The 10,820-nt window shown below is 35.5% G+C and overlaps 1 protein-coding gene across 6 annotated transcripts; it reads right to left on the reverse strand.

Annotated features, from left to right (window-relative positions):
* Positions 1-412: 412 nt before the first annotated feature.
* LOC113825890 (methyltransferase-like protein 25B) lies at positions 413-9,743 on the reverse strand. Of its 6 annotated transcripts, none has more exons than XM_027378737.2 (7): positions 9,642-9,743; positions 8,250-8,347; positions 6,207-6,287; positions 4,737-4,841; positions 4,153-4,392; positions 2,457-3,270; positions 413-1,182 (listed from the first exon to the last, which is right to left on the reverse strand). In XM_027378737.2, exons 3-7 carry the CDS (start codon positions 6,282-6,284, stop codon positions 752-754), a joined length of 1,668 nt encoding a protein of 555 aa, XP_027234538.2. In that variant the 5' UTR covers positions 6,285-6,287; positions 8,250-8,347; positions 9,642-9,743; the 3' UTR covers positions 413-751. The 6 variants fall into 6 exon arrangements, with proteins under 6 accessions (XP_027234538.2, XP_027234541.2, XP_027234546.2 ...); XM_027378740.2 differs by having other exon boundaries at positions 9,512-9,731; XM_027378745.2 differs by lacking the exon at positions 6,207-6,287.
* Between the last annotated feature and the right edge of the window lie 1,077 nt (positions 9,744-10,820).

The raw sequence follows: 10,820 nt of genomic DNA on the forward strand, positions 1-10,820 counted from the left end.
AGACAGGCAGTAAAAAATCACAAGGACAATGCCAGCAAAAGTAGAGTACATCTCTAGACAGTAGTTGCTCTGGTATCTATCATGAACTTTCAATGGATGGGGATGGGGCACGTGTGCTCAATCTGACATGATAAATGGCTAATTGAACACTGACAAGCACTGAGTACTATTAAGGGGCAGCAACCCTGATCTGCACCAGATGTATAGTAGTGTCAGGTTGTACAGCTAGTATTCACTATTTAGTTGCTATACACAAGCTTTTGTTTTTGTCTTCCACATACTCAGAGTTTTTCAGTTTTTAAACAAGTTGGATAAATCAAAGTGTTTCTGTTAACCCCTTGCTAATTACAAACATTCCAATTTGTATTGCAGTTCAAGAATATTTGATCTCTATAATCATAAACAACAGAAGTACTGTAGTAGTTTTAATGAAGAACAAAAGATTCATTGTTACTGTAAGAGGAAATAGGTGTGAACAGAATCTTGGTGCTGAGAGATGAAAATAAAATGGGTAGTTGATTTTCATTTACTCTCTCATGGAATACCTCTCACTGGTGATTTGTATATCACGTCTTACAGGGAATTCCTGAAAAATGACTCAAGATATTTTCATATATTTTCTAAAAAACTCTATACAAAAATAGAAAAACATAAAAGCTATAAGCATTCTCAAAAATGAAAACAGTCAACAGTAACTGAGTATTCTTTCACATATATAACATAAAAAAGTTATCTGTACGAAACAGGTAATTCATCTTATTGCAACCAATGCCACATTCCTTGGTGATATAGTAACATCAAACACTTTCTCTAACGAGACATTGCAAAAGCCGGCTTCCTTTATGAAAGACACCCTGTCTATCAATATCAATGCTTCCATTACTGGCTGAAGAGCTAACTGAAGTCCAGTTAGAGGCTCAATTAGAGGAAATAAATGTTCAAATCTCTTATAACATTCTGCTAGTTCTTCAGAAATATGTTCTCTTGTACTCATTTGATTGAACTCTACTGTGCTGTCTTGTGTTTCTTGTCTTAAAATATTTTCCTCATGATCATCCACACTGATGGAAGAATCTGCAGGCACAAACTTGTAATTTGTAATGATGGTATTTATGTATTCTTCAAAATTATCAAAGCTGCTTTTCCTAGCATGTCTTCGAAGCCTCTTGACAGCCAGTTTATCTGGGTAGGAAAGAAAAGGAAATATAATATTTATGCTAAAATGACTCTTTAATATCTATAATTAGCGTTAATCACTTTACACACTCATTCGGTACCTTTATTCAGCTCCACAAGTGAATGATAAAAACACCTATATATTATACGACAAGCTAGGCATTCTCTAATTAATTAAATTTTATGTTTAGTAAAATCAAATGGAAGTCAAAAACATTAAAACTGCATAGTAGATGATTAAATAATAACATCATACATACAAATGCTTAATTCTTTGCCTCTTGGTTAGTCTTGAGAACATAAACTTTAACCCACTGGATCCAGGTGATGTGACTGATCTTCATGTCATGAAAAACTTTGGATGAGGGTTGGGTGACAGGTATGTGCCGTCAAGAAAAAAATTAGCTCAGGGCCTGGGTGACAGGCATGTGCTAGCACGTTAAATGAAAAAACTTGGCTAAGGGCCAGGTGATGGGTATGACTCGTCATGAGTGCTCAAAGCTCTTGGAGAAAGATTAGACTTACTGGGTATTTAGGAAAAGGCTCTCGCATTATTTCCACCAGTGAACATGGGTGAAATATACAATCCATGAACCATGCCTGGAAGAGCAATGGCTCAATAGAAGACACCAAACATAGCCCTTGGAAAATGGTAAAGCGCATACAATATTCATGTAGAAAAAGAGGAGGCAAGGAGTCTTGATACCATACATTATTGTTTCATGTACTGAGCCTACAAGCCACAAATCAGAGAGTGTATGACTATTGTCTGAATTTTGGCCTGAGTGCTAAAATATGAAATGTGAGGTACCCAGATCTAAAGTGTTGATTCATGAAAAGCACTTGATGCAACTTTTCTGATGTAAAATAAAGTAGCTAAACGGTACAGTGCAAATGAATAGTGAACATATCAAAACAGTCTCCAAAAATCAAAGAAAACAAAATTAGCTTACATAAACATGCACTATTCATGTGAAGGCATTAAAGAAATGTGAAAAGCAGGACTGAGCAATAAAGAACAATCTATCCAGACAACCATTGCTAGGAGAAAAAAGATCTCAGAATATGATAAGTTGTTGTCATTGTAATAGCAAGTATAATTTTTATGGGTCACATTCTGAGCAAACCTTTACTTTTCCTCAAATAATATTATACTGCAAACTTACTTACCTAATAGCTTTGTATATAAAACAAATTAGGATTCAAAATATAGCACTGAGTATACATTATATAACTATCACAGTAAAGAATAAGGAGAATGCAATATTTTGTTACTGTACCTTTGTCACAAAATGCTTCCAGGATAGCTCTGTAAGCCACACTGTTTCTGTGGGTTTCATGATCTTTTTCTGTCTGTTGCATCCAACGCAGACCTGATTCTTGAGCTGCCAACCTCAAACCAAAAGTGCTGAAGTGGATCTTCTTCTGTGCAAGAATTGTTTTCAGAGCATTGCTCAGAGGGAAGTTCACAAAGTTGCAAGCTCTCAAATCTTCATCGGTGAGAGAGGATGGACTCTGTTCTACTCTTCTGAAGGCACCACGATCTGTGCCCACTGTTTCATCTGTAATACAAACACAATTTTCTTCATTGCTTTGGTTTCCTTCTATTGCCAACTTCTCAGGAGTCATTTTGTGGTAGCAACATGAAAGCAGAATTAATGATGAGAGCTGAGGGCAGTCTTGGAACACCTTCAGCATTATGGGAGAGAGGTCTGCACAAGCATGAAGGCCAATCAGTATTGCTGATTTCCCCAGAGAGGAATTTTCTTCCACATGATGATACTCCTGAGAAGGATCTGTCAAACAATTGACTGGCATTGAAGACTGCAAATTTTCTAAGGGTTTCCTGGTTCCTTTTTTCTCCTCTTTACAAGTGCATATTACATCAGCTTTCATCATCTCAACCACTTCCCTGTGTGCTCTCGTTAATGTTTCTTCATCATCTGTGAGTGCCCAGTGAATGTGCCTTACACCACTGCACTCACTGAATAGTCTGGTTTGTCTTTCTGTTGCACTTTTCACACGGTCTTTCTGACTCTCTGCACCAACTACAGTGAGCTTGAGTGTATTGTGAAGAAGGGAATCAATATAGCCCTGCAAAAGCACAAATACATATAAAATTGTTTAACAGCACTAACTTGTACGAAATGTAAAATCAAATTACTATTACCTAGTGTAATATCTGTTTCACAGCCCTGTAGTGAAAAATTGATGTTTAAACATAGACATCCACACTAAATCAAAAGAAATACAAGAATTTAATATCAACATTTTCAAAACTGAATCTATTAAAAAACAATATGCTCTTTGTTTTAGCATTCAGAACTAAGGTTGGTCATGAAACTTATGTAATTGCACTATCACTTTATGTCACAGCTGAGCACCGAATTATCATCTTGAAAGAAAGAATGAAAAAAGAAAGGAATTATAAATCCTATTTAATCAACTAGTTGATGACTAGAAAGATTTGATTTTACAATACTGGTTCCTGTTCCTGCCATTTACTACCTATGGTAGATGACATATTCTAAATGAAATTCTTCTCATGCAATACATTTCCTAGAAATGATGGTGATATTGCAATACAGTCTGTCAATCTTTACATAAGTTTCATGACCAACCTTGTTACGACTAAGGTTGGTCATGAAACTTATGTAATTGCGCTATCACTTTATGTCACAGCTGAGCACCGAATTATCATCTTGAAAGAAAGAATGAAAAAAGAAAGGAATTATAAATCCTATTTAATCAACTAGTTGATGACTAGAAAGATTTGATTTTACAATACTGGTTCCTGTTCCTGCCATTTACTACCTATGGTAGATGACATATTCTAAATGAAATTCTTCTCATGCAATACATTTCCTAGAAATGATGGTGATATTGCAATACAGTCTGTCAATCTTTACATCATAAAATCTCATTCTCAAATATGATACCTCCAAAAACTTTATCCTTCTTATATTACATACTTACCAATCCACTACCAATATCCAGGACATATTTACTTCCTGTGACATTTGCTATTCTTTCTGTGAGTTTCAAAAGACAGAGAACCTCATGTGTCTTCTTCTCAGATAACCCTTTAGTGAAAGTCTGAGGCACTTTCCTGGTATCAGCCACAGGATCATTCTCACAGCTTGCTCTGGCTAGGTTCTGCAAGGAGAACTTCTGACATTTCTCTAAAAAGAGTCGCAGAGAGAGTGGCCAGTCATCCTGCCGGTTAGATAAAGCAATAAATAAGAGGGATAAGAGGGAAACAATAGGCAAAATTCACTCATTAGATATTATGCTACATTCTTTTTATTATGCTGTAAGTATAACAGGATTAAAAAGAATCTTGACTGCTCTTATGGCTCATGATTTTCTTTATATCCATTCTTCTTAAAAGTTATTAATAAAAATCCTAAAATACCAATCCCCTTTGTGATAAATCTGCAATACTTTCTTTTGAAACAGCTCATACTCAGTTTTGGCATATATAATTTCATAACAAGTAAGAAGAGTCACAAGTAATTTACTTTTTTAATATACATAAAAAGAAACAAACAACTGTTTACCTGAGTTTTTCCCTGAGGAATTCCATTTAAGGTATGAACTGGAAGATTGAGTAAACTTGCCTTCCAGTCTTCAGGCATTTGTGAAAAGATATCTTTTGTGAAAATCTGAAAACAAAGATCCAAATGCCATGTCTCCATCTCAATAATCTGAAGCTTAGGTAATATAAAGTTTGTGCAATACACAAATATTCTAACTATAACAGTCCTGGTGGACTACAAGGGAATACCAAAACAATTATGACTCTGGAATGCAAGATGCTTGCTGTGCAACCTACAGTCAGCATTAAAAGTATTGCTGCAAAAATCCTGCTCAAGCACCCCTTTTAATTTTTTGGTTCAAATACAACCAAAGTATTGGCATGATCCAAGGAGGTAAAGTGAGTGGAGCTTAATCAGCTGTCACTTGTTTGAACTGGATAACATGTCTCGCTTATTCACAGGCAGGGCATTCAGTTTGTCTTTTGTGTCACCCCACGCAGGTTATGAGCATGACCATTGCTCCTTATTTTGCCTTCTGTGGAAAAATGGGAGATGGCAAGGATCTTACAAAGGAACAGATTTCTGCCATAGCTTTCTTGAAGCTTGGGGGGGGGGGGGTCTAATAGGGAGATTGCTCTCATTACTGGCAATGAAGGTCCACCACTCCACAAGAACAGGTTTGTGAGGCCATGTATCTGCTCCAAAAGAACCAATAAAGATTCTCCAAGGTCAAGTGGACAAAAAACCATGAGTAACAGCAAAGGAACTCAAGAGGATGTACCCACAACTTCTCCAAAAAGTCTCCACTAGAATAGTACAGTTGCACCTCTGTAATAACCTTAACTTCCGACATCGCACCCATGACGAATGTCATTGTTAGACTACTAGCAAAAAATGAAAAGGATTATTTTTTTGAAGATATACCTTGCTTTGGATATAAAGTGGAAAACTGTCTTATGGAGCAATTGGGTAACTTTTAGTCACTGGGAACCATGGGGCAAAGGTGTGGTCATGCTCATAAAATGTGTGGGGCGACACAAAACAAACTAAACAAACAGAATGCACTGCCTGTGAATGTGCGGGACACATTATCCGGTTCAAACAAGTGACAGCTGATTAAGCTCCACCCACTTTACCTCCCTGGTTCGCGCCAACACTTTGGTCGAATTTGAACCAGTTATAATAAGTGCCTAATAAATTGCCAAAAATCTTAGCCTTTTATTTTCCTGCCATGACTGTTTACCAGTTAATTTCTATTTTGACTGCAATCCATAAACACTTAAAAATCTTTCTAATAAGTCTTAAACAAGTAAAAAAGAACAAAAAAACTAACAAACTCTTACTTGAGTAATTTTTCTTTGGACTGCAATTAAAATTGTATCATATCTTACTTAGTTATTACTTTATCATATTTTATACTATTGTAGTCACTAAAATATGACAATGCCTCTAAAATTCTGGTCAGTCCATACAATTATAAAACATACATACCTTTGTAACATGAAAATCATATATCCATTCCATATCATGTAAAAATTGTGCAATATCTTCCATATACTTCTGCTCCATTATCTGGAAGAACGATGATATGCACCAGACAAAAAGCATAAAAGAGAAGCACTCTTAAATATTTGAATCAATTGTGAGGATAAAATTCAAAACATTACTGGGCTACTATAAAAAAAGTTGACGGTAATTTACTTCAAAAAAGCAAGAAAAAAGCAAACAAACATTATCTATCCATATTTTCTTATAAAGAGAAGACTAACCTGCTTTTATTTCAGCTATACAAGACTATTATAAACTGCCGGTAACAAGTGAACAAATAATGTTTCATGAATTTACCCAATGGCAATACGTATAATTTTTTGGTAAGGTCAAGCATGGATTCATAGTCCAGCTCTCAGTTGAGTATCCTGGTGATTGGGATAGCCTCAGGATGTGATGAGCTGTCTCCTGCTGCCAAAGGCTTAAATATTTAAATATACACATATTTTTCCAAGATTTCGTAGATAATAAGTGTTCTTATGAAATAACATGCACATACAAAAGCAAAATCATATAAGTATATCAGTAGATATGTAGGCTTCACACAACAGTGAGCATTAGGTAGCAAAGGATGGAATAAATCCAACAAACAAAAAAGGTGTAGGAATAGTGTTTGTATACCTATTAATAAAAAAACAATTGGAAATCATTTGCATTTTTTTTCTTTTATAAAACTTTTAGTACTCTTTAGAATTATTATTTTTTTAAGAATGGACCAAAAGCAACCAAAATTCCTCTATTAGTGCAGACAAGCAAATTCTCAAGGATAGATACTAAAATTTGAATAGGAATCCAGAAAAAGAGTTCTCAAAATTTGTTTGAAAGCTAATAAAATATGGAAAAAAGTATTAAATTTGAGGGTAAAATACACCATTTGATGTTTTCCAATAATTGCCAAGGAGAAAATGTCAGTAATTTCTTTTAACAATATGAAAAAAAAGTTCTCAAAATTTGTTTGAAAGCTAATAAAATATGGAAAAAAGTATTAAACTTGTGGGTGAAATACACCATTTGATGTTTTCCAATAATTGCCAGGAGAAAATGTCAGTAATTTCTTTTAACAATATGCATTTCAAGGTAGTTACAGAATTAGGGAGAGAATGATACCATCCAAGACTACATTCTTCAATATAGTAGTGTCAGTCATCTAATGTAGAAACCCTTAAAACAGTTACTTGAATCTTCTCTGATAAACAATTGACTTTGTGAATTGATTTGCACTTGATTGGAAAAAATTAATCAGAAAAACTAGATGCTAAATTCCTCTACTAACTACCAAAACTACCCTTGAATCAACAGGCCAATCAAATGAAAGGTCAGTTTCAAGGTGCAGGTTGTTAATAGTTTAGTGTGTAAGAGTATAGAAGAAATTCTAGTTGTCATCTTAATTCATGGCAGGCTTTCCAGGTGCACATTCAATCACTGCTTGGCAATGCAGAGTAGATAAGAGCACATATGCCTTCTTTTTGTTAGGATCGTAGGACCCTCCAAGACAACAAGATATCACACCAGGGAACCAACCAACTTCATAACGGGATATATATATATATATATATATATATATATATATATATATATATATATATATATATATATATATATATATAAATTTTTTTTTTTTTAAGAAATAGTAATGGCAAAGAGGGAACAAACAGAGTGGCTAAACTAACCCCAAAAGAAAATATGAAATATCATTATCAGCTTAAGAATGCAGTCTGCCTTTGATAATCTGGCAATATGACAACAAGCCATTATACATTTTGATGAAGCAGAGCTTTTAGACTACTCTGTTGATCTACTGTCAAATAAAAAAAACAGTCCAAACTAGATCTTGTCAAATATATGTGGTGAAGGTTTGTTGGCCTTTGCCAGAGTGTCGAAGTTGCAGGGGCATTCTGTCATAGGTACAGGCAGTATAAGATTTAAGAACTGCCAATTTACTTTTACACTCTGCACACTGCTATCAGAATACATGTCAATTCCAACCTCAGGCACAATGCAGGATGACTGGCAAGAGGTGCAGGAAGCCTGATAATGCCTTTGAGTCCAAACACACTTTCTGGTAACTCATTTCCTGGGCACACCTGTGAAATAGCAAAACATAAGATTATGTTTGCTGGGCCCCTCCTTATGCATGTAGGAGGCAGGAATGTCTTATAACAAAAAAAAAAAGTTTCAAGGGGAAATTGTAGCTGAGTCACGTGATGAGGAGGATGTCTTGAAATGAATGCACAAAGCACTTGGAGTGAGAATGACTCTGTGGCCTTTCTGGAAGGGGTTCATTATGAACTCCTGCAGGTTTTCCAACAGTCTGAGGTTTATTATCAGTCAACTATACCTGGAGAGGGCTGTCTTCAGGGAGGACACTGTCCTTGCAAGAACCTTTTCCTGCCTGCCATTACTAGTGTAGGGTGTGTTAAGGAAAATTTAATAATACAAAAATATAAAAAAATAGCACATATAATACAATATTATGTATTGATACTGTTAATAAACAGCAGTGTAAACTACACTGAGAGATAATATGGAGGCTGCTTAATGAAAACAGTGTATCATCATGTTGATATAGCATAATAAATGACAAATATAGACCTCAGAAACTGGCAAAACAGCAGATATGATTCTGCAGAAAAGGGGTTAATAACACTGCAAAGAAGTAAGGAGTCTTCATACCAAGCATGAGAGTTCATGTGAGCTGGACCTAGAAGTCACAATCCAGGAAAGTTGCCAAGGAAACCTATTGCCAGTATATTAGTCCATGTGCGCACCAGGAGGCACCAAGATCCAACGGGTTTATATGTTTGTCAAGGAGGTGTTCAAGTATTTACCGGTAAACAGTGGAGGTTTCTTGGACTTTTACTCGAATACTAAGACAAGAGGTACAGCCCTAACATGTGCGTAACAACGGCCTTATAAAAAACTGGTCGTATATCTGCACTATATTGACAGTATAAGTCCATCCATTCACATTGCAGTGGGTTTCGAGGCCCAACCCAACGTAGTTCATAACACTAGCGTGTACAATAGCTTTGTTATTACTGAGTTGTGGTTGAAGTTCATAGAAGACAAGTTTCTTTGAATCACTCGTTCTATCGTTTGCATATATTACTTTTCATCTAAAGGAAGGCTGGCAGGAATTATACCTGTACCGTTTATCTATCAACTTGCTTTATATACCAAGGCAATTCGGTAAATTTACCGCGGATAACAATCAGGGTTACAGTAAAAAAAGGATATGGAATGGTTACCTTGACGTAAACTGAGGTAGAGATTACGGAGACGGACGCGCGTAGATTGAGAAATGGACACCGCCATATTATAAAGCGGAAAAAATAGAGGGATGGAATATAATATAAGCTGCGCCGGACCAATATTTACCGTTAAATAGAAAAAAACAGCGGCGCAACGCGCCGCGCAGAGACAAAGTCGAAATCGACCTTCTGCGGCAGTCGTTTGTTTATGGCTGCATTTTCTATAAACGTTTTCTATATTTCCATTTTCTATACCCGCGTTTTCTCTAAATGTCACGTTTTCTTTCAACCAACGTGGAAGGATTATCGATTACTAATATTTTAATCTATTTTTTAATCCTATTTCTACTAACATTTCCTCTCTTCCTTTTAGGCTTACACATTTTAAGTATTGTTCTTTGTAATGTATATATTTTATGATCTATAATTTCGTTATCATAACGTAGATTCACTGTTAACAATGTAACAACTTTACTGCTTCTTTACCTTAATTGCCTCCTATGTCGGAAAAAACACAATGTTCATTACTTGAACTCTTTCCGGTAAGCTCTTGACCTAGCAATTTTTGTGTGCGGTATGACATGTGGTAAATTAAAGATATTTGTTTCAATGTTTGTTTTATATTTATAGGTGTTTTAAAGACAATTGAAAAAATAGTGTATCTTTTATCATAATGGATAAATAGCGTTATTCAAACATAATTTTTTACGGTAGGTACTGACAATTCGTGGAGGAATATGCCGGTCGCTTGCCCTCATATCGGTAGCCCTTAAATGCCCCCAAATGCAACGACGGCTGACGATTTTATAATATATATTAATGTAGATGCGACAACCCCCCCCCCCCAAATGATAATAGAAAAGTTAGATGCAATTTCACTTCGCCGGGTACTTTGCCACGCACATATTAAAAATGTTGTATCCGGCGGAGAATAAAAGATTTCATTAGGTCCTCCACGCCGCATCTCGTCTGTAGTGACGGTATGAGTTATTGTTTAATAATTTTTAAAATAAATTGACATCGTGCGAATAAGCGGAGGGTGGTAATTAATTTGATATTTTGTGTTCGTTATTTTGGTTAGCATGATAACATATTATATTTGTAAAAAAAAATGTGTATCGGATATCGGGTTTGTACGCATTGCGAGTTGCGCTTGTTTACTTAAGCGGTGTTTCATTCGGTGTCCGTCGGACAAAGTTTGGCTCGTTTTTTTTTTTCTTTTTTTTTATACGGCCTTTCTATTGTTGCCATGACATAAATTTAGGCTCGTCTTTCATATAATTACAATTTCGTAGATGTTTAAGTG

This window comes from Penaeus vannamei, unplaced genomic scaffold (assembly GCF_042767895.1).
Source record: "Penaeus vannamei isolate JL-2024 unplaced genomic scaffold, ASM4276789v1 unanchor4291, whole genome shotgun sequence".
Lineage (NCBI taxonomy): Eukaryota > Metazoa > Arthropoda > Malacostraca > Decapoda > Penaeidae > Penaeus > Penaeus vannamei.

Excerpts from the sequence above, each read along its gene's own strand:
- LOC113825890 (XM_027378735.2), bottom strand. The coding sequence starts at position 6,323 with ATGCTTTTTGTCTGGTGCATATCATCGTTCTTCCAGATAATGGAGCAG. Across the intron at positions 4,842-6,206 it reads ATGATTTTCATGTTACAAAG|ATTTTCACAAAAGATATCTT; the intron begins GTATGTATGTTT and ends CTTTGTTTTCAG. Across the intron at positions 4,393-4,736 it reads TTCCTCAGGGAAAAACTCAG|GATGACTGGCCACTCTCTCT; the intron begins GTAAACAGTTGT and ends TCTAACCGGCAG.